The sequence below is a fragment of the Quercus suber genome, unplaced genomic scaffold (assembly GCF_002906115.3).
Source record: "Quercus suber isolate HL8 unplaced genomic scaffold, Cork oak 2.0 scaffold_574, whole genome shotgun sequence".
NCBI classification, from domain to species: Eukaryota; Viridiplantae; Streptophyta; class Magnoliopsida; order Fagales; family Fagaceae; genus Quercus; species Quercus suber.
In genome coordinates, this window is record NW_027070019.1 from 455,247 (window position 1) to 481,884 (window position 26,638).

General features: G+C 32.4%; 3 protein-coding genes across 3 annotated transcripts; 1 reads left to right on the plus strand and 2 right to left on the minus strand.

The window, feature by feature from the left end:
• Positions 1-7,925: 7,925 nt before the first annotated feature.
• LOC112014094 (putative F-box protein At1g30920) lies at positions 7,926-9,732 on the minus strand. Its single transcript, XM_065764648.1, has 2 exons — positions 8,627-9,732; positions 7,926-7,980 (listed from the first exon to the last, which is right to left on the minus strand). The coding sequence occupies exons 1-2, from the start codon at positions 9,730-9,732 to the stop codon at positions 7,926-7,928; spliced, it is 1,161 nt and encodes a 386-aa protein (XP_065620720.1).
• Positions 9,733-11,769: 2,037 nt separating this feature from the next.
• LOC111998922 (omega-amidase, chloroplastic) lies at positions 11,770-14,618 on the plus strand. Its single transcript, XM_024031045.2, is given in 11 exon segments — positions 11,770-11,970; positions 12,506-12,622; positions 12,748-12,969; positions 13,092-13,161; positions 13,164-13,184; positions 13,318-13,392; positions 13,481-13,559; positions 13,854-13,869; positions 13,956-14,036; positions 14,171-14,253; positions 14,336-14,618. Coding segments are annotated over 11 exon segments (906 nt in total). The 5' UTR covers positions 11,770-11,883; the 3' UTR covers positions 14,391-14,618.
• Positions 14,619-15,459: 841 nt separating this feature from the next.
• LOC111998871 (developmentally-regulated G-protein 2) lies at positions 15,460-21,895 on the minus strand. The gene is made up of 12 exons (XM_024030990.2): positions 21,775-21,895; positions 21,312-21,399; positions 20,763-20,830; positions 20,175-20,251; positions 19,741-19,921; positions 19,376-19,432; positions 18,798-18,872; positions 18,507-18,626; positions 16,886-17,056; positions 16,469-16,582; positions 16,179-16,349; positions 15,460-15,985 (listed from the first exon to the last, which is right to left on the minus strand). The coding sequence occupies exons 2-12, from the start codon at positions 21,379-21,381 to the stop codon at positions 15,890-15,892; spliced, it is 1,200 nt and encodes a 399-aa protein (XP_023886758.1). The 5' UTR covers positions 21,382-21,399; positions 21,775-21,895; the 3' UTR covers positions 15,460-15,889.
• Positions 21,896-26,638: the final 4,743 nt, after the last annotated feature.

Genomic DNA, 26,638 nt, shown 5'->3' on the forward strand with positions numbered 1-26,638 from the left:
ACTAAAATTTATTGTTACTAAGCTCTAGCTAAGCCATATCGGCATAACATTTCAATCCATTTTGGTCCATTTCGGTCCAATTCAGTCTATTCGGTCCACTTCAGTCCATAAAGATTTAATTTGGTCCAATTCGGTCAATTTCTCATTTCAAAACCATCTATTTATTTATTTATTTATTTTATTTTTCTTAAAATAGAAAAATTAGCATCGATTATTGTTTTTTCTCAAAAGAAAAAAAAAATCACTTATTGTTAAGTTCTAAAACACTGCCAATCTATGAATAATTTTCTAGATAAACACCAAACAACATGAATTGGTTTGCCTCGCCACAAAGATCTAGCCAGGATAAATTGGCTTCTATTGATTTCATCCTGTCAATGGAAATCTGTTTATTACAACTTACAACACTCGACGCTACAAAATGCTTGATTATCAAATCTGCATTACATAATCAAGTTTTAATGTCAAGATTACATATATAGATGATATGTTTTTGTTAATCTAAAAGCATTGAAAAGAATTATTATATGAATAATGCATAAAAAATTATTGATAGAGTTGTATATAATAAATCTTAATATGATGTAATTTTTTTTTTTTTTTTTTGGAGAGAAATATGATGTAATTTAGCATAAGTAAACAGAATGAGATGGGTTGTGTTGATGGGTCAATTAACAGGATCGAGTGGGTCATGGATTGGGTAGGGTGTAAACACATTTCAATAGTTAAAATTTGATAATAAGTAGTAAGTACAATAGTTTTTGAGAAGATAGTAAGTACAATAGTTAAAATTATATTGTAAACACATTTCAATATACAATTTGAGTACTTTATAGCTCAATATGATCATGTGCTACAAAAACTGTATTTGCGTATAGTAATTTATGAATGTCTAATTAATTTAAGTTAGCATCACTCATCTGCGCATGTAATGAAGATCTTTTTTATTTTTTATTTTAGGTTTAGTGAAATAATGTTTAAAATTGAGATGAGGCTTTTTTTTTTTTTTTTTTTTTAATTTTGGGTCTAGTAAAATAATGTTTTCTTTTTTTTTATTTTTTATTTTGGGTCTAGTAAAATAATGTTTAAAAGTGAGATAGAGAAAGTGTCATAATTTTTAGGATATTTTTGTATGTGAGAGTGGATAAAAGTTTGAAAGCCTAAAACGTAGGAACTTTTTAAAAACTAATAAATTACTCTTTTAACCGGTTTATGTTTTTAAATTTAAAATTATTTAACTAAAAAATAGGGTTATTTTTTAGAGTTCAAGAATTTGTGTAAGGTTATTTTAGTATGCAAAATGATGAAACCCAAACAGAGAATCCTACCCAAACAAAGAATCTTGTTATTAATAGTATAGATAGATTATTAGTGATATAATTTTAGATTTTCTTATAAAGTAAAATTAATACTAATTAATTGTTATGGATAAGAATTGTTATTCAACTGAAAAACAAACTCATGCTGGTTGTGATATGGTGATATCTTAGAAATTCGAATTACAAAAGAGTCCTACAGTTGGAGGTAAGATAAATGATAGCATTAGCCATTTGATTTAGAATCATTTGTAATTCAAATACCTTTCATTTGGTAAATTCAAACTCTCTTATCTGTATGTGGAATATTTCCTATATTAATAAATAGCCAACAACAACAACTGTGTATCCTTTAGACTAGAAAAATTCAAATCCATTTACACTTGTATTTTTACATTAATAGTAGGAAAATGCTAAAGGCACAAACTATTTTACAAACTTTTTTACAAATTGCTGATGTAATGGATGATTATTGGCAAGTAAAATAATAATATTAGTAGTAAGCCCAGATGAGAACAGTAAAATTTGTCACATCAATAATTTGTAAAAATATTGTAAAGTAGTTTGTGCTGGTGGTATTAATAATATACATATATGCAAAATTTTAGCCGAGAACGAGGGAGCATCTATTTTCTTTGAAAAAGGTTTAAATTGTTGGATCAAGTTTACTTCCTACACTCATTCATTGCTTCCTTCTTTTCGTTCCTGTGCTTGCTTGTCTTGTTAAATTATGACAAGCGAACATGTTTTTTAATGGACTATTAAATGCAATTATATGTCTTTTGGTTATTCACGTTCCTTAACTTTTTGTATGCTCTTATCCTAGTTACAGTGATCAAGACTTGGAAAACACACACATGACATTGACCAGGATTCTCTTTTATGCCAACCAGGGATAACATTAACTACAACATGACTTTCTAAGTTCCAAGAGTGCTCTTTATATGAGCTTTCTGTTGCATCTATCAGAGCAGAAAATTATATTAACAAAAACAGCAACATTTGGATCATAAAGGGTTGCAGCCTCAATTCCAATATGGTAACAAAAACAAGCCAAATTCTCAGCCTCAGTCCTTAAATCAAGGAGCTGATTTACCAAAGATAAAGCATGACAGATTGCCTCCCAAATCCAAATATCAAGCCCAAGGGCTGACTTTGTTCTCTACAATTTCTTTAGGAATATATTCTGCATTTACTCTAGAATCTTTCCTTGTACAAATTGCTTTATATATATGATGTAAACCTGTTGTTATATAAGGAAATATAGCCACACTTCCATTGTATGGAGTGTTGACTATTCTCAAATATTTTCGTCCTAAGAAACACAGAGAGCAGTAAAAAGCAATAACCTTATGGCTCTCAGCTTTGAGAGGCAGAATTCCAACCATGTTCATGGTGGTGGCAATGATTTTTGCACAGAAAATCAAAGTCCACAGAGGGATTTTATACCAACTTCTATAGATCTTCAAGAAGGTGAAACATGTGCTGGTCTTGAAGTTGATGAAACACTTGGCAATAAAGAAGAGGTTATTGGTATTTGCATTGAAGAATATAGTTCCCAAAGTTCACAGGTTAATTTTAATAGCAAGTTTAACTTGGTACGTACTAATTTTGATGGAGGAGATGTGTTGAGGAACAAAGATGATGAGTTTCATCAGGCACGAAGTTACAATTCTTGTAATGAGAAGGGTAGGGTTGTGTCAAATTCCGGATCATCTAACCATGGTAGTGTAGCTCATCCTAGTGACCAAGACAAAGACAACGATGTGCTTGTTCCTGAAGAATCTTCCTTTTGCAACTCTCCTTTGGAAGGCAAGTTAGATACAACCAAGGAAAAAGCATTTTCTGAACAAACATCTCTATGCAACAGTAGGTGTAATGAAACACATTTTGTGGAAGAAAAGGAGACACATGATGATTGATTTGATCCATTAGTTGCTGATGAAGATGGGGATGTTAATCCAATGGGTCAAAGAATTTTAATTAGCGAACGAGAAATGATCAAGGAGACTGATGAATACAAGCGAGCAATGGAAGAAGAACGGGCATCAAGGCAGCAACAGTTACAAATTCAGGTTTTCTTCTACATAAATTCAATTTAAGATGATATAATTTCTTGTATCTAACAGAGATACATGGTGCCACATCATTTAAAATTTTAAATACCCTTACTATAAAATTGATCCATTTGAATGGAGATGATCCTTTTCCATGTAGTTGCATGATTGAAAACTATTTCCCGAGGTATTCTTTCGGTATCCTCAACTGGTTTTGTAGAAAATTTCTATCAAATATGTATAAATTTAAAACCTATGATCCAGGATAACATCTAATCATTTTATATGATGTGAGCAGCAATTTCAGTTAGTGGCTGTATCTTCCTTCACTTACCTCTCTACAAGCAGCTGTTGTTTACTGTTATCTTGGATTGCTTGATCTGCACATTCAGATTCATTGTATCAAGCTTAAGCTGTTATTAGGAAGTGGACCAACAATGTATGAAGCTCACAAACACACTAAAGATAAAAAAATTGTGGTTACATCACATTTTAAACTCTAGTTATAGGGCAATTTTAAGCTGAAACTCACACTTTCAGAAGTTTCAAATTTTTTGCTACGCATTGGAAAAATGTTAATACTTAATAGGCTTAATGTTGATAAGAACCGATTTCGTTAAATGTACTTTATAAACAAATTTTTTTTTGGACTTTTATACATCTGTTCTTATACAGGCAGAAGAGGCACAGAGGCTGCGTAAGAGAAGAAGAGATGAAAGGTATTTGTCGGACTTGCAGAGAAGGCAAAAGCAATGCACGGAAGAAGTGAGAGAGACCCAAAAGAAGGTTTATATAATACTCTTTCTTCTATATGTATTATTGTAAGAACTGAATGCAATAATTGTGTTACATGTCTAAATTGCACAAGGTCTTTAATACAGGCTTTAAGGCCTAGCTATTATAGTACCGAAATACAATACGAAAGATAGATATAGTATGCGCATGCTAGTACAGTGGTAAGAGAACATTGAATTTGGCTAGATAGGACAATGGATTTGAGCCTTTGGATCATAATATGTCCTAACATATGTATCTTCATGTTGCAAGGCAACTTTACCTTAGTCATCTTTGATTAACTCTGCCTCATATTTTGTCTGTGTTGTATTTGTTGTTTATATATTTCCTTCAAAAGTTTAGCAAGACATGACTTACAAGTTTCCATTATTACTCAATTTTTTTTTTCCACCGGTTAATGATGCCAAATCAAGGATTTTACTCCCTCAATTCAAAGAGATTTTATTAGTGAACAAGAAAAGCACAAGGAGACTGATGAATACAAGAGAGCAATAGAAGAAGAATGGGCATCCAGGCTGCGACAGTTACAAATTCAGGTATAATTCAGAAGCATGGTTATGATTTGCTTTCTGTCTTTCAGTAATTGGAAAGCAGTCCCAAAGGCTTAAGCTGTTATAAAGTGGACCAACAATGTATCAGTCTCCCAAACATACTAAAGATACAAAATTGTGTCATATTACATTTTAAACTCTATATATATATATATATATAGTGTGATTCCAACTTAAACCTTACACTTTCAGAAGTGTTCTTCCCTCCTTTTCTCTCTGCATTGGAAATATGTTAATTAATATACTAAATGTTGATATGAATGGATTTCATTAAATGCTCTTAATAATTAATTTCCTTTGTCTGGGACTGAAAAAGTTTTTTCTTTTACAGGCAGAAGAGGCAAAGAGGCTACGTAGGAGAAAAAGAGATGAAAGGCATTTGGTGGACATGCAAAGGAGGCAAAAGCAACGTGTGGAGGAAGTGAGAAAGACCCAAAAGAAGGTTCAGATTAAATATTAACACATCTAAATTGTACATAGGGGACTTTATATAAGCTCAAAAACCTAGGTCTAATGGTATGGAAGGACAATACGAAGTATAGGTGTAATACAAGGTGTAGTACTCATGCTAACACAATCGTATTAGAATATTGAATGATTCTCAAAAAAAAAAAAAAAATATCAGAATATTGAATCTAGACATGCAAGGCATGAAGATAGTGATAATATATTTTAACAATTGTATCTTCATTTTGCAAGGCTACTTTCCCATAGTCATCTTTGGTTTAGCTCTTAAATCCAATTTTGTGTCTTTGTGCTGTATTTGCCAGTTGTTTATATATTTCCTTCTCAAACTTTAGCAAGACATGACTTAAAGTTTCCAACATTGCTCGTTTACTAACTACTATGTTTTTCCCCCGTCTGCTAAATGATGGCAAATCAAGGATGAGGAAAATATGAACTTGAAAGAGCAACGTCGTGTTGAAATAAGGAAGGAGCTTGATAAATTGGAAACCTCGGATATGGCCACATTGCTTCGGGGCTTAGGAATCGAAGTTGGAGGTGATTCTGATCCCCTGCCACATGAGGTTAGTTTGGAAATATATATACACATACAAAAAGGCTAATGTAAATATGCTTGATTTTCCAGCAAAAAAAAGGCATAGGTAAATATGCAAGCTGAAGTCTTGCAATGCATACAAGTTAATGGAATCACATATTTAATGGAACCTTCTAAGGGGTAGTAAAATTTTACTAACTAAACATTCTAAATTGATGTGTCAACTTTTAAATACACAAAAATAATAATAACAATAATAATTAAGAAACTTATTGATTATGTTGTTGACGTGGTCACCAATCACGTTTATTATTATGTTAGTTTGTAAATCTTTAGTAGCAAAATTGATAGTACACTTTTATGTTGCAAAAAATAATTGAACTAGAATCCACTGTTAGTATCATAGGAGTCTATGCATTTTTCTACACCAATAGAACAAAAATGACTACAACACTTGTATAGGAAGTTGGCGCATTTGTCAATGGGGACTTGGCTCAGTTGGTAAGGGTCAAACGCTTCCTCTAATTCACCTAGGTTCCAGTCTTGCTGCTAGTAGGAGTTCGTTGGTGGGCATCCACACGAGTTGGCTAAACCTGTCCAACTCTAATGCCCTGCCCGGGGGCTAGCGTAACCTAACAAACCCCTATTTTTTAGATAAATAAATAAATAAATAAAATTTTGTCATATTTGAATTGTATGGGTTTGAGTTTGGTTTAATTCTCATTATATATGCCACAGCTACAACTTATTACATAAAACTTTTCCTGTTCTTTAATATTAATTATTTCTTAATTTCAAGTGCAAACAGCTTACAAACAAGCTGTGTTAAAATTCCATCTAGACCGGGCATCAAAAATTGACATTCGCCAGCAGGTTGAAGTTGAAGAAAAATTTAAGCTTATTTCCTCGGCAAAGAGAAATTTTTAGCAACTTCATGTCACTGAATGCATGCTGATGGAATGGTTTTTATTTTGTTTAGGGGTTCTGAATTTTCTTTGGATATTTAGTTGTCTTTTATTGTGTTTGTCTCAAAGTATAGGATTTTTTGTCACATTGTCTCTGATGGAATGTTTTCCCCTCAAGCAAGCTCTCACCAAATTGGTGGGAAATGAGTATATTTCTGAAGCAGTTGTAATTTTCTCTTCTTAGTCATGGAAATCATCGTACTAAATGGAATGCTTGTTTCTCCTTGTGGTGCCTATTGCTTAGATTATTTAGCATGCATGAAACTTTAAAATTGAACCCTCTCCCCCTTTATTAGTGATGGAGAAATAACTATGTATACACTTAGTGTGCTATATTTCCCTCTCATATAAAAGTAGAATTAATATACAAACTTACGAGTCTATAGAAACCACACTCTTATGTGAGAGGAAGATATATAGTAATACATTTCACGAATGTAATGAAAAATTTCACACCACCTAACATTAAGTTTGATTGCAACAAACCTAAAATAGTTACCACTGGCTAAACCAACACATAGTCTCACATATGTCAAACAACTAGTCATTTTACCTACAGCAAAAAGTCCTCTGCGCAGGCGTAAGTCTTCACCTTATCCTGCTATCACCCTTAGAATACAACAAAACATGGAAATAGTTTAGTTTGCTGAATTATATTATGAAAAGAAAACATTATTATATCATTAGATATGCTCCTTTGGTCACATATCCACTAACTAACTACTAATTATCTTCACAACCCTGCAAATGCAATCACTATTGGCTGATGTATTGGGATAAGAGGCTTTTGCAACAACAACAAATAAACTTTAGTTCAATAGTTTTGAGTTCGGCTATGAATCCTTAACAAACTAGTCGAGACCAGTCACATATATAAGGTCCAATAATTTTTACTACTTTTACTGAAGTTATATATTTACTATTATTTTGTCTTACTCCATTTTTGATATTTTGGGTTAGCGAGGCTTTTGTTGCTGGTAGAAAATTTTGATAACTGATTCTAAGTGGATAACCATGGAGAACATGTAATGGTGCACAAAGTATGACCCACCCAGTTACAATAATAACAGGCGGGATATTTTTGATAAGTAACAACAGGTTGGATATTACCCATATGCAATAGCTAGTAGCTACTAAAAGGTTTGCAAGCATAAAATTGGCTATTGAATTTTCTACATATCCTTTCTCAAAAAAGAATTTTCTACAAAGTAATCTAAAATTGTTGGCTAAAGCACAAAAGCTTAGAGTTCATTCATCTCTTTTCTCAACAGCGCGAAAGAAATACATGTGATGTAACTGTTATGGGGCATGATGAAAAGAAAGCAATGAACATGGATAAAGGCAGCAATACAAAAATTCAGTTTGTACTGCCCAAGTAGTTATATATATATATATATATAATGAATAAATTTAGAAAATTAAGTACACACGATGGAGCAAGATAGCTAAACAAATTATGGCACTTGAAATAACTAATTGTATCATCATTGCCAATAGTCTCAACAGATTATAGACCAAGATCACGAGAAATTATAAGGTCCTAATTGGACAAGTGACGTGATCCACCATTCTACTTAAAGATTCTCACAAGTTTAAAATTGCTGACTTAATTTTTTTTTTTTCTAAACAAAAATTGATTACTGACTTAGCAATTTTAAACAAGTGAGATTTTTTTAGTGGAATAGTGAACAAGTAACGTGGTCCACCAGAGGACTGTATAATTTCTCCAAGATCATGCAATTCATCTAGTAGGAGGTTTAGGTATGGCTTGAATTTAGGAATTGGTGTTGGCCAGCATGGCAGCACGAATGGGAACACCCTATCCAATTGATTGCCTGACCCCCAACGTGACCGCCAAAACAGTTCAAAGTTCTCATTCTTGATTTTGTAAGAGGATATGGCCGAGTCTGTCTTGTATTTGGTGTTGAAAATCGATAAATACCATTCATTATCATCAACTGGACTGAAAGTTACTTCAAATTCAAATCCATGTTCGAACACTTGTGCTGGCAGATCAACAAGATCACTAAGATTATCAATCCTGTGCTCCAATTGCCATTCACCTTCGTAATAATCCCTAAGTGTCCAAACCCTCAAAATATCAACTTCCTCATACACAGATACCATTAGACACCCTTGACACACTCCAAAGCTAGGATCACATTCCATGTCAAAGTGCTTTTCATTAGGCAGATGAATGAAACCAAAGCAATCAGCATTATTGCACAGATCATATGAAATAAAGCCATACCTAGGGTCTAACCAATGCTGAATTCCATTGCATATTGTGGAAGAAGAAGAACAACGGTTAAAATCAAAAGTAAAAAAACGTTGGCACGACACGACTTTCTTAAACCATTGCCCTGTCTCTGATGAAAATATATTAACATTTATTAGATTACTATAATCCAATTCATGTTTGTTAATAAACACAACCGTGCACCAAGTATTACTTCCGAATTGGGCTCCCTCTCTGTCATAGTAATAATCAGACATAAACCCTACAAGGGTTTCATCACTCTCAGCCTTGTACCAAGGGCAAAGACGAGGAAGTTGAACCCATTGCATTGTTTGAGGATTACATACGAAGAACATGTTCTTATCACCATTTGAGCATAAAACTAACCCATTACAAAACCCCAATAAACAAACAGGTTGTACAGGAAGGAACTTGAAAGAGAAACCTCTGGATTTGAATACTTTTTCCACGGAAATAACAAGAATGTCACGACGATGTTCTTTGTAATATTTAATGCGATGAAGCCAACCATCTTTCTTGGGCCGTTTGCTTTGTGAAATCAAAGAGAAGTGTGGGAGCGAGTTGTGTGGTTTATAGTTTACGTACCAGTTGATGAAATCAGGACTGGAAATCAAAGATTGCCAATACTTGGACACGCACTTGCATTGATGAACACGCTTCAAAGAAAGCCTACAGAGTATTTCAACCAACACTTCTTCTATGAGGTTGTCAACGTGACAAACCTCGGCAAGCCTAGTGCCATCATGGCCTTCCTGAATTATCTTGCTATCCAACTCCAAGGCATCCATGGAGGACAAGGACGGTTTTTAGTTTTAGGGTTTTTTTTTTTCGCTTCTAGGGTTTTATTATCATGCGGCCTTGTTTGTTACTTTGTTTCTATTTACTATCGGATTTAATTCTTTAGAGTGGTTATATATTTATTATTCCAATTTATTAGGAGAATTATGGTGTATTATTAAAAAAATAAATAGTATAATTTTTTAAATGCTCTATAGAAGTTATTCATAAAAAATATTTTTGAGAAATTTCTTTTCGAATTCTTCTGCCTATTTTTGGTTTTGCTTTCTATTCCTTGTTGGGTTTTGCTTAATTGTTGTCTTGGTGCGTCAATTTCTAAAATTGAATAAAAGAAAAAAAAAATTCTTTTTATAGGAATTTTTTTTTGAGTCCAAAGTTTTGTTACTTTTGTATCTCTCTCTCTCTATTTATTTCCTGAGTGCAGAGTTAGCAACCTAGCATGTTTTTTGTTGGAAACTACTAGTTTTTTCATATAATGAATGTTGCCTTGAGTTTGAAAAAAATGGTGCATTGGGTTTGTAAAACGGGTCTAAATTTTCTGTCTTACACTTTTTGTTTCATTTTATACTTCACAAATAAAAACTTATCACATGTTTATCCATTTAATTAAATGCTAATTTTCTTCTTTTTCTTATTTAAGTTTCCTAAATTAAATAAAAAAAATAAAAGAGAAAACACAACACATCCCTACCATCCACCAATACCGGTCCACCACCGTCAACCTTTGCTGATGACACTTGCAAAAGATCTCTAAAGTCATTAATAGCGCCAGTCACAACCATACTCCACACAAGTCACAGCCATACACCGCCACCAAATACACACCATGCCACTTTGTCTTCAGATCCATAAGTGGGTATTAGTTTACGTGTTTAGTTCTAGTGAAAACTGAGGAGAGGAAACAAAGTAAAAGTGCTATTTCAGATTACCGTTGAGAGTCACATTATTGCATTGAGAAAATTTAGATGCCGTGACTTAATTCTTGTACTTGACTTACAAAGACCGATTTTGGTTAGAAATTATCGTCCGATTGCTTGAAATTGTTTTGTTATTGGGGATTTTGATAAATATAGAGGTGAGAATAAGATAATTGGGTTTAATTTATGCTCAAAAGTTATGAGAAGTTGTTTGAATTAAGATGGGCCAAATTGAAAATCTCTAGCTTCGGTGTTGTTTAGTTATGTGTGATATACTGATATGGCTTTGGCTATTTGGAGATCTTCATGTAATCTTCTTCTTCTTCTTCTTTTTTTTTTTTCGATTTACCACAAATTGGACTGGGTGAATTGGCAGTGGGTTTGGCCAATGATTATGTCGGCAATTTGGTGCTGGCCAGTGGGAATGTGTACGCTTATTTATTTATTTTAGAAATTTTAATAAGAGAAGGAGAAAATTAGTATTAACTCAAATAAATGGACAAGTGGCAAAATTTTATTTATGGAGTGTAAAGTAAAGGAGGAAAAATAAGATAAAAGATTTGAATTCATTTAAAAGATATGATTGTTTAATAAAACCGAACTAATAAAAATAAGTTTTCTCAACCAAAAAAAAAAGTTTCTAAAAAAAAATATATATATATATATATTAATTAATTCACCCATATTTTATTGAAGCAACATCATCCACCAAGTAGGTATAATAGAGTATATGAAGGTACATCATTTTATAGTGTGATCACACGTAACAACCACATACCTGCACATGTTAATCTTCTAAATGAAAAATTCCCGACTCGGCCCTACTAATCTATTATATATCATATATTATTCAGGATCAAACGTTTTTACAGTGGCTAAACCAGTTATTCGCAGTGCTCTAGGACTAGGAGGACAGCGATGTGATACTCCCTCTTTCTACATATAATAAGTTCCATTTACTAATTAAATTCATAACAAAATTAATCATTTATCTGAGAGAGGAAAAAAAAAAGTACCAAGTCACTATAGCAAATTCTAGAGCACTGCGAATAACTGAGCTAGGGAGTGGCGACGAATTATGACCTTATAAGGCAACTCTGCATGCACAGAATAGATAGGCCCGTTGACTCTAGGGAAAAACAAAAACACAAACTTTGAGAATTATTGGTACTTGAAATTTCTTTTGCCTAAATAGCATCAGCTCAGTCTTGGTGTGTGAATGCAATGATGGCATCTTCTACATCAAGCTCCATAGAGCACATCATGCTTGCTGCCTCAGAACAACTACAAGTACCCAGTAATATTACAAAGGTTTGGTATATATATATATATATATATATTTTCTACTTCAAATCTTATCCTATATTTTGTTCTTCTGGTCCTTTAGTTAGCACCCTTTTAATTTGTTACTTTATATATCCCACAAACACTCTGGATTTTTTAAAAATGATTTTAATAGTTCATATGCTAGTCTATCTATGAACAGGTCCTATAAATTATTGCATGTAGTACATACTAAGATAGTTGGTATATGTGTTTAATTATCAAGAAAACAAATGAATGCATCAATCACTTTTTTTGGTTCTAGTCATTTCCTCATAATAAAAATGAATAGAGGAATTATTTATCACTAGTAGAGTAGGATGCAGAATGGAATATACATAACTATCAAGACTAGTCTGTTGAGAATCCATAGTTAACCTTTAATTTTGAGATTGCGGTTCTGTTGTTGTAAAGTAGGAAGTGATAGAATCTAATATATGTTCAAGAATTTAGGGTCGCTTTTTCTTTTTTCCATTTTTAGTCATTGACTCAAGTAATTATAGTTGCTCTATATTGTGGACAGTTTAAGATTGGCCTTTGTCAGCTATCTGTTACATCAGAGAAGAATCATAATCTGGCTTGTGCTTGTAATTCGATCAAAGCTGCTGTAAAGTGCGGCGCAAGGCTTGTTGTTTTATCTGTGAGTTGCCTAGCTACCAATGTGATAGTTGCAATAGGCAATAGCAATGTGGTTTGAAATAATAGTTTGTTAGAAGTCATTGTAAATTAACATGATTCTTGTTTATTTGCTTATTTTCAATGAAGGAAATGTGGAACTGTCCTTATTCAAATGATTACTTTGCAAAATTCGCTGAGGATTTTGAGAATGAAGATGCCTCACCAACGTTTTCCATGCTATCTGAAGCTGCTTGTTCTCATGGAATCACAATTGTTGGTGGATCTGTGCCTGAATCCAGTGATGGCCAGTTGTATAATACTAGCTGTGTATTTGGACCTGATGGAAAGCTCAAAGCAAAGCATAGAAAAGTAAGCACAGATTCATACCTATTTTGCTTAAGATTTTAGGGGCATATTTAACATGCATTGGAAAATTTGAATCGTACTATCACATTTAGAATTTGTTTCAAATTCAATTGTGTTCTTTGCAGGTTCATTTGTTTGATATTGAAATTCCAGGAGATATTACATTCAAGGAATCAGACTTCTTTGCTGCAGGAGATAACCAACCATTGTGGACACAGGTATATATGATCTAGACTCAAACCTAAAATATCACTAGCATTTTTTGTGATCAGACTATATTTTAGAATATGTACCTTCTGTGTGCAATTTTTCAAAAAGACTTGGCCACTGATAAGCAATTTTTCAATGCAGATGTTGGCCGTATTGGAATAGGAATTTGTCATGATATCCGCTTCCCTGAGCTTGCTGCATTATATAGAGGAAAAGGTTCTCCATTTTTTTGAAATTATAGTGGTCTTTAGTTCACTATGCATATGATATGTATGACAAATTTATTGAGTGTAAATACCTGCAGGTGCTCATATAATATGCTATCCTGGGGCCTTTAACATTAGTACTGGTGAACTGTTATGGGAAGTGATGCAGAGAGCAAGGTAAGAATCAATAAATCTATTGGCCAATTTTTTTTTCACAATTGTCAAAGTGGCAATGTGGCATGGTTTGATTGGTATATTAAATGTGGCTGATGTTGTTCCGATCATATCTTGGTACATCAGCAATTGTGAAAAAAACTTGCAAAAATGTTTTTGCTTCTACCATTACTTGGTAAGAACTAAGAACCTATAGGCTTCTTCTGCTCAAACATTTTTCCCCCTGAATTGAGTATTTATAAAAACCAATCATAGCAACAATACTTATCTCACTAACACATTATTCTAAACTTTCAGAGCAGCAGATAACCAGGTACTGAAAAATCTGTAGTACCTCAAAATTTTCTGTTATAGGCTTGATGCAATTTTACTATGAGCTTTTTTTTGATATGGTGGCAGTTGTTTGTAGCTACTTGCTCACCCTCTCGAGATTCTAGTGGTAGCTATGCAATATGGGGCCACTCTACCCTTGTTGGACCGGTATCAAAGTTTGGATTTTTTTTTTTTTTTTTTTTTTTTGCTGGGTTATTAAATTTTGGACTCAATCATTTCAATTTCTTCCTAGATAAAAGTTTTAAAATTTAGATCTTTTTTTAATGGTAATTAATAAGCAGTCTGGTGAGATAATTGCAACCTCAGGGCATGAAGAGACTCTGGTGGTTGCTGAGATTGATTATTCCAAAATTGAACTCCAAAGGTAGTGTTCTAGTCTGAAACTTAAAAGTTGATTTATGTTATATTATGTCCAACTTTTCTCATAAAGTTTAGGAAATATGCAGGAAAGGCCTTCCACTTGACAAGCAAAAGAGAGCAGATATTTACCTGTCTAGATGAACATGAAGGACAAAAGCCTTGAAAGGGTGAACCTTATGACAACATTCAGCATTCATTTCCAAAACTCTCCATTTAGTGTCTCTAAATTTGTCTTGGATTGGATGTAATACTCATGATAATTATGGGAATTTGCTCTTTGAAGATGCTCGTACATTTGTTAAAAGACCTTTTTTATTTTTATTTTTTTTTAAAGAAGTCTTCTTTGTGTGATAATCATAGTTGCTATTTGCTAGTAAGCAACTCCGTCTCCATTACATTTGTAGTTACGAATAATTAATCTTTAGAAGATTGGTAAGTGTCTTCTACCAAAAGCAATTGATAGTAAGCTCAACTCCAGGTTTTAGATTGAAGACAATTATTTTGGCCTTGAAACAGAAACTCTTGTTGTAATACATAGATTTAGTAACGCCATAGTTGCAGAGGCAGTACTAGAATAGTTGTACAGGAAATTATGTGCTTTTGGCAAATACAATGAATAAATGGGATGATGCAGAGAGATTGAGACAGGTAATGAGTGAAAAAAGAATGAGAAAATATCATGGATGGAGCTGGATTTAAAACATTTTGATGAATATCTGTTGTGTTTCTTTTCCCCTATAGCTGAGGAAGGGGTAATTTACTGTAACTGTAAACTAATATTTTATACAAGGAGTTAGAACAGTTCAAAATAGATTATAACTGTCAAATAATTTAGCTCTTGACAATGGCCCCTGCAAATTCAACCCACCCATTGTGTCATAATGTGACACAGGCTTTTTTGTTCCAATGAACCCACAAATCACAATCTCAATTTTGAGCAATGAATTATTAAATATCATGTGCTGCATGAACACTTATTCATCGTTAGTTGTATAGTCATACTCCTGAAAATGTGTTTCTGTTTGATGCACAAAGTAGCCTTGCTAAGAGCAGGTAATAAGGTCTTCTGTAAAAATCAATGCAGCATAACAAACAAAGGTGCCAGCTAACACAACTGATGATGCTTGTATTGCTCACTTTCAATCGGGTAGAATCTAAGAGGCTTATGGCGCATAGATAACAATTGTGGAAAAGAGAATCTAGAATATGATGATGTTTGTATGGCTCACTTTCAATCCATAATAATTTCATTATAGGAAATAGCTTCAGGTACAGCTTATTAGCCTCTGCACAAACTTACAGATAACATGTTTTCATGCCTGGAATGCAAGCTGTTAGTATCTTCCCATAGGATCTGAAAACCACAAGGCAAACTTAAAATTTCTAAAAGGAGTTTATTTAATTTTTTTTTTTTTAAATGCAACGTAGGATTCTCATTTCCGTAAGAAACTCTAAAAGGAATACAAAATCTGCTAGAATAAGTTTGGCATTACAATCAACCAGTATATTCTAAAGGACAGCTTTTTGAAGAACAACTCAAATTACAACACGAGCCAATAGATCTATCTATCTTAAAGTATATCTTCCATGCCACTTCATTCAAAAACCACAGGTCTGCATTGTAGCAACTGTCAATGGAATTATGTCTTCAATGGAGCCTTTTTCTCCCTATCAGATATTCGAGCAGGCGCTGTCGAATGTGACTTGAACCGACCTCTTCCTTCCCCTTCCCTATCCTGGAGAATGAAAATAGCAATGTTTAATTTTAGGATTTTTTTTTTTTTTTTTTGGAGAGGGGGGGTGGTGGGATGCAAGGAGTTTCTATCAAAGAAGTTTCCTGTTCAAGTATAACGACAAAGCAGCCATGTATAGTTGTCAAGTAAATACACTTTCAATCAGACTATTAAACAAGGAAATAATTGTCTGCACCTTTTTCTTAACAATCTGAACCACATCCTCATCTTGAAGTAAATGACTAAGGCCACAATGCTGCGGGTAGTGCCTGGCACTTATACCCCATACTAGCACATATTTCACCTCCTTCACCAAACTTCTATGTATGTGATTACAGAAATCTTCAACGGTGCAGCCACCTCTATCCTGAAATCAAATACCCAGAGTATTGAAATAAGAAAAGGGAAGAAAACTAGAAACTTCCACGCATAAATAAAGCTGCCTATTTAAAGATAGCTGGACAGACAAAAAGGTATACAACATACAGCAGAAAGAACTACAGGATCCGAGAAATCAGGTTGCTGGCCCTGTGGCTTTGTATAAACTCTTACAAGCCCCATCTCTTCCCACATTTTTGCCAGTAGTCTGTCAAAGTTCAGCTGTTTAAGCAACATGAGCCATATAAGTTACAAAGCCATTCACATTGAATGAAAATCTGTACAAAATATAATGCTTCAACAAGGAGTTATATCATATGCTTGGATGCATAATTAGATGAGTGGTAACATATGTTTTGCGTAAATGCACAATGAGAAAGTACATTTTACAAGAAGAAACTGCATTAAACCACAGAACAATCTCTGTTTGCTTCAAAACGCATTGGAACTGAGACAGGTTACTCCAAGCTCCAAATATTAAATTCCACAATCAAAGTTGGAAAAGATTAGAAATGTAAAATCTACCTTCAGATTGCAACTAATGACAACTGAATTAGGTTGCCGAGCTAAGTTGTCAACATCATCGATACCAATAACGTCTATCTTGTTGTAAACATATATACACTTCATGTATTTCCGATTTCCCTCAATAACATCTATAAGATCATCAACTGTGGCATCCTCACGAAACAGCAACTGCAACAAAATCACCAACAACTAAGTATACATTTTATGGGGTCGCTAGTAGGTAGTAGAGAGAAAGTAATATAGAAGAGAAACTATACACAACAACCCAACAAATAAGCCTTAGTCCCAATTTTTTGGGGCTGGCCAGAAGAGAAACTATCAACCACACTAAAATATTGCACATAGTGCAGAGAGTGTAAATACAACTCATCAAGATGGAACTGAACCATTACTATGCCTGAAACACTCAAACAACAGTTTTCAATGTTTAAACATTGAAAACTGTGGACCCCAAAAAAAACAACACAAAGGTAAGAGATTTTTTTTAGGAGTGTTTGAGTTACATTTCATTTTAGGGTGTTTAAACACTGAATTTAAAAAACTCCTCTTACCAGTTTTCAGTTTTCAAATAACGTTGCTCAATGACACTTTTGTAAATAAGTAAAAAATCTGTAAGTCCCACTAATTAGACTACATGTCATCACTTAAAAAAAAAAAAAACACATACCCCAGTCACACGATTATGTTAATTCACTTTTGAAAAGACGTTATTAGAAATATAGTAATAAACACATTTTTTGCATCATGAGTACTTTAAATATGTGTTTTCACAACTTTTTTTAAACCATAGTTTTCACATTATTTTGAACAACAATACTCAAACACCTCTACAAACAGGCACTTGTTCACAATGATATTCTCTTGCAATCTTCCTCTAAATAATTATCTACCATTAGAACAACATAGTTTAAAGTACTGAAACACTTTGAAGCATCAACCATGCTGGACAGGTGAAAGAACTTCTCCATATATTGGAACCTCAACTGCTACTTTTACTCAAATTTCCTCCTTCCTACATTTACTTATAGTTACATATATGTGTATATACAAAAGAGCTATGTGGGATCTGAGCATGGAAAACTTTCTCAAAAAGGGTGTTTAGAAGAAATCTGACAATTCTAAATTGAAAATAGAGAGACAAAATTCAAAGGATGCAAGCAGAAAAAACAGTATAGGAAATTATACTCAAAATTTCATTTGCTACTTTCTAGTATTGCAGTAATTTTCATTTAATAATGTAAACAAAGAACACAAGCCATTCTAAGAAAACATATGTGCAAAGATCAAAACAGCTTCATTCTGATTCATTTATTGCACATAGAAAGGGATATTGTTTTCCCTTTTTCCCAAGAAATGCAACAGACAACAAATTTTTCATATGATGGGAAATAAAGAATTTACAGTTGACCTGAACAGAGTACATTAAGTACGTATAATCAGCAATTAACCATCAGCAACAACATTTTTCTAAAGACTTTAAGCTGCTAGTAAAGATTTTTTCACACTATAGCAGTTGCCTGATTAAGCAGTTAAATTCCAATTCAATTTTTTCATTTATCAGTATTAAAGGTGCAAACTCACAACCATGAATAATTGAGGTAAATTTTAAACCAAGTACCTCTGCATTGTGGATTTTGTATTCATGCAAAATTTGATAACACAGCTTCTCATCCACATGAGTTAAAGGAGAAGTACTGTTGAACGAAATGCCTCCAGTTTTTTTCCTTTTGAAGTATATCTGCAAAAAAGCAAACCAAAAAAGTCAACTAAGGTCCCACTAGATCAACAAATAAATTGTGAAAAATAATCAAAGAAACCAATGACTAGAGAATTCAAGGCAGGCTGAGCCCTATAAAAGAAAATTCTTGAAAATGTTAATATTAAAAACACATCCTTGAAAAGAACATACTTGAGGTGGTCTCTTGTTTAGACGCAAGCCCACAGCTTCCAATTCCTTTGTCAGTATTTGACGATGACCCTCACTCTGAAGCATTTTAAAAACAATTAACATCATAACAAGAACACCTAATAAAAATATAAAAGATTTTATATTCAGAAAAGGGAAAATAACCAAGCTACTAACAGCTCACGAGGTAGAGCAAAGAGATGGGTTTAAAAAAAGAAATGTAAAGAGGAAAAAGCTTGATTTACACAGTTATATTAACAGCTTGGCAAAGTGTGACATTCTAGGAACAGGTAACAAGAAGTGCAGCCAAATCTTGTAAGCTGAAAAAGGTATTTTGCATCTCACTAAATAATTTAGTAAACTCTTGCAATTCCCATGGGTAACCAGTCGGCCCCAATTTCTCGCAGTAAAACCAAAGATAATTTCTTCTGGTTATTAATTTTCCAACTTGGGGGAAATTTTCATGAGTAATGCATATAAGTCCCCCAGTTGAACGAGTCAAGAACTCACCACAATAATCACAAACTTGACTCATCAACTTGTTATATTAGCAACAAAACTATAGCTAGAAAGATACATACCTTTGAGGCATCAAGAACCATCAATACAATGTCTGAAGACTTGGCAACAGCAATAACCTAAGAGAAAATAGTCTTGTCAAATTCTTCTAATCTCCAAGATACCATGCCATATTGAGTAGAAAAGTATTTATAAAAGAATCAAGTGCCAACTCAAAAGGTTTTTTACATTCAATTTAAGACGCAATAATCATAAAAAATAATCCTTTTCTTAACTACCTCATGAGATTAATTTATATATATATATATATATACACACACAAATGATGCACAATCTTTTTTTCTTTTTCTTTTTTCTTTTTTTCTTTTTTTTTTATAAGTAAGATGCACAATCATCACAACATAAGAAAAACTTAGGGTTATTTTACCTGCCTCCCACGTCCCTTTCCTTCAGAAGCACCTTCAATAATTCCAGGAAGATCGAGCAGTTGAATTTTAGTATCATTGTAGTGTATAATTCCAGGAATACAGGTAAGTGTTGTAAACTCATAAGAAGCAGCCTCTGAATGTGTGCCTGTCAACATTGTTAAAAGTGTTGACTTCCCCACACTGCAAGCATATTAGTAATAGAATTCACGTCTTCAGACATACATACTGTCAAATCAACCAAAACATATGGAGAATAGAAAATGCTCCTGTGAATGTGTATGTGCGTTACAGGGGAGAGAGAGAGAGAGAGAGAGGCCACTAAGCTTAGGTTTTGAAAGAGATCATGAAGCAAAAAGTGGGCCTGTTATTACTCCTGCAGAGTTGAGTGTTATAAGAAGATTGCATGCATGTTCAATTCATACAGATGGCAAACCTTGGAAATCCTATTAGCGCAACACGTCCATGGCCAAACTTGGTAACTTCAAAGCCCTCTCCACCTCCACTAGAACCCTGTTTCATAGTTGCAACAATAAAAAACCACAACTTGAACATATTCACAAAACAGTCTACACCAATGGGCCATGGAAAAAATAACACGAAATTAAAACATACAAAAGAAACAAAATACATCTAAAGAAAAAACACTAAATAAGTAAGTCTTTAAATTACCAGACACAATACAGGCTAGCATCACTTCCTCAACCACACAAAAATAAAAATAAGTGATAATTCATCTGAAGTTAACCATTGAGGAAGCAAAACACAAGAAACTAGGGGCTTTGGCTGTACTTTCAGCCTTTCAGGGGGGAAAAAACAAAAACAATGTTTAAAACTGTTTTTAGATGACAAAAACAAAACTTACAAGCAAGATGTTAAGTGTTTAGTCCTTCCTAAATGGAAACCAAAAAACAGTTTCAGAAAACATCTTTCGTGACTTTGGTAGCATTTTTGCTCTATTTATGTAAATTTAAAAACAGAAAAATGTTCTCAAAAAACAGGAACCCAACAGGTCCTAGCATACTTTTGGAGGCTCCAACAATTGCGTCCTTAGCTTAGCTATCTTCGCCTTGAGCTGACCAAGATGATACTCTGCATATTCCATCAAACAAAATACATTTACCCATCAAGCACAAATATTTAACTAAGAATCTCAACAAGAGTATACATATATTTAAATGAAACCTTATATCAACAACCAAAATTTAAAGTACAACAACAGCTGCCTTGGTCCCAATATTTTGGGGTCAGTTATAGATCCATAAAATACTAGTTAGGGTCGGGTGCATGTATTAAAATTTAAAGTGGGATACTTGAACATTACATTAAAACTGAAAATTTGGCAAAGCTTCGAAAATTCGATAATGGGAAATTAAAACATCACATCAAATACTGAAACTTTGACAATAGCAGTTAAAAATTGATCCTGTGATATTTAAACATTACATCAAAGACTGAAAATTTGACAGTAACTATTAAAATTGAAGCTCAAAAACACAAGGCAAGACAAAATAAAGCATACCCAGATGAAATTTCTGATCAACAAGCTATAATGCATTGGATTTAACAGTACCTGTGGCTTTGTTCTTTTGGGTCCGAGCCATCTCGGCCTCAATTTCTTTGATCTTTTCTATGATACCCATTTTTCCTTATGACTTGAACTGCAACCACAAGTATCAAAATATAAGAAACAACAAGCCAAAAAAAAATTACAATTCTTTTTTCATTTTTTTTTCACAAAAATTATAGCAATTTGGATAACCAAAAATGCTGAGAATTCGTGGGAAAGTAACCAATTCCATTGGATTCTCTTATTGATTTTTATTTTCCATCGATTTCTCAGCAACCAAACGAACAGTAAATCAAAAAAGAACAAAACAAAACAAAAAAGTTTTTATATTTTTCTTATTACAATGAGTTCTTTTTTTTATATAATTTATTTGAAGTAACTTATGCTAATTGCACCAACTGGAACAAAAACAATTTCCAGAGAGAGAGAGAGGTGAACGAGTTAACTTGCTTAATGGGTGACTCACCGTGACTCAGTACCAGGCGATCTCAGAAGCTGATATGAGAGAGAGAGAGAGAGAGAGAGAGAGAGGTGATAGTGTAGGTCTTTTTTGGATTATCAGAATTGAGAATGTAAAAATAGTTGTGTGGACTAATTAATATGGCGGCCCATTTTTATGTGAATGGTCCAGCCCAATGACTATATATATATATATATAGAGAGAGAGAGAGAGAGAGAGAGTTCCTTTTATTCTTATATTTGAACTAATATCAGTTCAAAACTGTATAAAACAGACCAATTTGGTCCCTAATCCCTTAAAAAAATAAAAAAGAAGAAGAAGAAAAAGGAGAAAGCAAAAACACCATTTTGGTCCTCATATATTGAGGTTACAATTAATTTGGTCCCTTTTATTTTTAACTTATAATCAATTTAATCCTTACCGTTAACTCATTAACAAAAAATGCTTATATAGCTAATGGTGTGCAGTGATAGCATATCTAATGCTGATGTGTCAAAATTTTAATACCACGTCAGCACTTACATGGCAAAAAACAGCCGCATCAATTTCAAAAATAGTTTTTTTTTAAAATATATATACCAATTTTATTATTTTCTTTTAATTTTCTTAACATTTCTTGGTGACCAAACAGATTTTCACATCTTTTTTCAGTTTTGTTTTTTACTTTCTTGCAATTTTTTTTGGTTGCCAAATATTTTCACCGATTTGGACCTTCTTTGCTTGGGCTTTATTGACGACGACGGTGTGAGCATGTAGTATTGTGATGGAAGACAAAAGAAAATGCATTGATTTGAATCTGTGGCGTGAGAGTTTGAATGTGTGTTGATACTTGATTTTTTTTTTTTTTCTTGAATATGAATGTCTGATGATATTCCTTTAGTAATGAGTGGCTACGGTTTTAGCAATTCCATACAAGGAATTTTTTTTTTAAATTTTGTTTATTTATTTTTTTAATTAAAATATTGACATGGTATGATTTAATATTAATTAACATTTTTTTATTGCTATTTAAGTTGCCACATTAACAGTAAGCATGCCAACAATGAACACCATTAGCCATGTAGGCATTTTTCGTTAATGGTAGGAACCAAATTAATTGTAAGTTAAAAATAACATGGACTAAATTGATTGTAACCTCAAAATGTAATGACCAAAATAGTGTTTTCGCAAAAAAAAAAAAAAAAAAAAAAAAAAAAAAAAAAAAAAAAGGGTAATGGCATAGGGTCCAAGTTAGTTAGTTTTAAAAAGTCTTGAATTTGACTGATTGCCCAAACCTCAAGGGTGTTAATTGTATTTTATCATTATACACACACATACATGTTAAGTTTTATATATAAAATTGTAGACCATGATCTTTGATTCTCTGCATAAAATCTATCTTGATTTATTTACTATTTAATTCATCAAGTTATGTATTGAATTCATCTTTAATTCGGCAAGTTAAGATTGTTAGATAATTATATAAAAGGACAAAATTCTCTTTCAAATGCATGTATTACAAATTATTATTAACAATACTTGTTATTATTGTTTTTCCAATAAATTTTTCAAAACTAAAATCAATAGATTTCAATTAAAATTGATTATGTCACAAGAAGATTAAGTAAAGCATTTGTATTATCAATTTTCGAAAATAGACATTAACAAAACCTAAATATAAAAATATAATTAATAATTTTGCATTAATTAGTTAGAAGAAGAATGAATTTAGGGATTATAATATATAAAAACTAAATAAATCATATTTAAAAATAAAGGGTCGCACTAAAATTATTGTCTTAGGCCTCAAATTGTATCAAACCAAGCAGCAACCTTGGCTTCTTAGATAGAAAATTATGTTTATACTCCTTTTGTGAACTTGAAATGGAAAAAGTGTGCAGATACAATGTTAAGCAAAAACAAAATATTATAAGATTTCAGTCTCCTTAATTGCAAGGCACATAAAAGAAGCCGGGTCACTCTTCCAATATTGTCAACTTTTGTGTATATTTAACTCTTGATTTGATTTGGGTTATATATATATATATATATATAACCAATGCTTAGAGAAAATTTAATTAGATTCAAATTAAATTTTACTTTTGTTGGCTTTCCATACAAATTAAATTGTTTAAATTTCTATAGTTTTTTTTTTTTTTTAACTAATAAACATATTTTTTATACTATTTCTATTTAGATATTTGTATACCAAAATCTTGAACATAATAAATTGTAATTGAGCTGAACAATCTCATGTACTTATCCTCATTTAATTTTGAAGATATTATTGGATCAATTTGTTCTTTTATTTTGTGTTGTATTTAGTAGAATTTTACAGACAATGATTGTGGATTAATATTGTATATGTAGTATCCAATCATGGTTTTCAAAATTACATATGTAATAACAATGTAATGAGAAACTTGGTAAAACCAATATCATGAAAATTGTAAGAAAAAACTATTTTAGTACCTCCAAATGTCTTGATCAAATTAATATCCTATATGTTTTATAACTCAAGTTAACATCAATAGTATCACTATAATTCATCATTTTCATGCGTAAGCATAGGTTACATACTAATATGAATAATACCCAAAATCAAATATCATAGTTAGAGATTTCAATGCCCAAAACTTGACTATAAGTCTTTAGCAAAAAAAAAAAAAAAAAAAAACTTGACTATAAGTCTATAACTCAATGACCTCACCTAACATTTTTATGTGTGGGAGACTCGCTCTAAACAATTTAACTTCACCTAGGTGTTTTGATGTCATGATTTTGTGTTTCAATAATTTTTTTTTGTCATTTTGTCTGTGATCGAATTTGTTTTTAAGCTACATGACCTAATTTGAGTTTGTTTACCTGAAGCAACAAAATTTCTTGACAATCTTTTATCTAAGAATAATTAAAGAATTTGTTTTTAAGCTACATGACCTATTTTGAGTTTGTTTACCTAAGGTGATAAAAATTTATTGACAATTATTAATCTAAGAATAATTAAAGAAGACAAGAGTAAGGAAGAACTAGTACTTTGATATAATAAAAAAGAACTATCTTTTACATACATGGCAAATCAAAAGCATTAAAATATATGGATTTCAATTAGATCAATTAGCAAAGACTCTTATCGTCAAATAAAAAATTTAAGATTCAATTTTCACTTACATCCAAAATTAATACAACAAAAGATAGTATAAGACGGAGAAGAAAACAAAGTAAGATCTTGAGCTTGATCTCTCCCTATTGTTGCCAAGGCATCGACACACAAGTTCGCCTCCTTGTAGACACCCTTGAGTTCCTTCTGAGGTATCCTCCACATAAGACACGTGTATTTTATCATCCACTAGTGAAACCAACCCAGTGTAAACTTTAATAGAATAGTCTAGAAAATAAACCAGCACTAAAGAATCCAATTCCACAACTTCTCAAAGATCATGGAGATAATAAGGGATAAACAATCCCAGCCTAAAGCTTTGCTACGACACTTGTAGATATTCCTCTAAGGCATTAGAAACCATAGATCTAACATCCATCTTTGTCTCTAAAAATCCCACCTCTACCTACTGTCCTAGGTCATTACATAGTGAGACTCATCTGTATTCAACTTGACTCACCATTTACTAGGAACTTGCCATTTAACTAAACGAGGTTTTACCTTGTGGGAATTCAGAATCTCAGATTACACCCTGAAATCAAAAAAAGTTTAAATGCTCTATGGAAATTGTTGATAATTCCCATTAAGTTATCCCTTAACTAAAATCTCTAGAAGGCAAATCATATTATAGTCTCTCATCAGGTAGATCATTGTCAAGTTGATAATATCTCACTCATTTTCGCATATAGTGGTAAATAGTAAGCAGTAAGCACAATCTAAATCATTTGTAAGTTAAAAGACTATTATATAATGTAGAAATTCAAATTGAGAATGATTAGAAAATAATGCAACTTTGAAACACGTTGAAACACTTCATTTAAGGTGATAAGGAAATTAAGAATGATTAGAAAATAATACAACTTTGAAACACTTCATTTAAGGTGATAATGAAATTAAGAATGATTAGAAAATAATACAACTTCAAAGCACGTTGAAACACTTTTTTTAAGGTAATAATTATCCCTACCTGCAAAAGCTTATTATCGGGTTAAGAGCAATTCACCTCCTAGATACAAAACATTAGGAGAAGTTTTTTAAAAATTGTGTATTTAACTTTGATTCAGACCCTCTAAAGCTCCACATTGGAGTAATGCACATCTGTTCTGGAGTTTCATGTCCATAAGTTCTCTCAATTTACTTCATTTGTTTGTGCTTTTGTTACTTTATAAACCCACGTTCTCTCAATTACTTCATTTGTTTGTGTTTGTATTTCTTTATAAACCCACAAAGGTTTTGTAAACTTTCAACATGGGACAAGCCTTGAAACACAAAATCCACCACCTTCCTTCATAACACAATTTACAACACAAATGTTATACAAGCCTCCGTTTAGAAGAAGGTACCTTACGACTCAAAACCTCTATAAACATGTCAAATTCCTGACTAATTCAATGGTGGCCCAAGCTTAAACCAAAACTTAACCAATAAAAAATGGAAGTAGCGCACACATGATTCAATCCAATTTCAGCGAAAAATTTAAAAATTTCCTTTAAAAAAAGAGATATACTAGTTTGATTGAAATTCTCTATCCTAGTGCTTCAGTTCTTCTTCTGTTCAAGGAGGGGAGGGAGACCATTTGAATTTTTAAAATGACTTATTTTATTTAAAAATTTATTATTATTTTTCTTTTTATTCAACCCAACTAACACAAATGCAACAAAATGACCATTTTGGTCATTTCCTAAACCTCATGGCGTTTTAATTTCAAATTAAAAATAAAGAGGGTCAATTTCA

Bases quoted from the DNA above. Each gene is read 5' to 3' on its own strand.
- LOC112014094 (XM_065764648.1), bottom strand. From the start codon at position 9,732: ATGGATGCCTTGGAGTTGGATAGCAAGATAATTCAGGAAGGCCATGAT. The intron at 7,981-8,626 runs GTATTTATCGAT...GCCCCATAACAG, and splicing joins CCAGTTGATGATAATGAATG to TTACATCACATGTATTTCTT.
- LOC111998871 (XM_024030990.2), bottom strand. From the start codon at position 21,381: ATGGGTATCATAGAAAAGATCAAAGAAATTGAGGCCGAGATGGCTCGG. The intron at 18,627-18,797 runs GTATGTTCTTTT...GCTTTTTTGCAG, and splicing joins TAAACAAGAGACCACCTCAA to ATATACTTCAAAAGGAAAAA. The intron at 15,986-16,178 runs GTGCAGACAATT...TTCATTCTCCAG, and splicing joins TTCAGATTGTTAAGAAAAAG to GATAGGGAAGGGGAAGGAAG.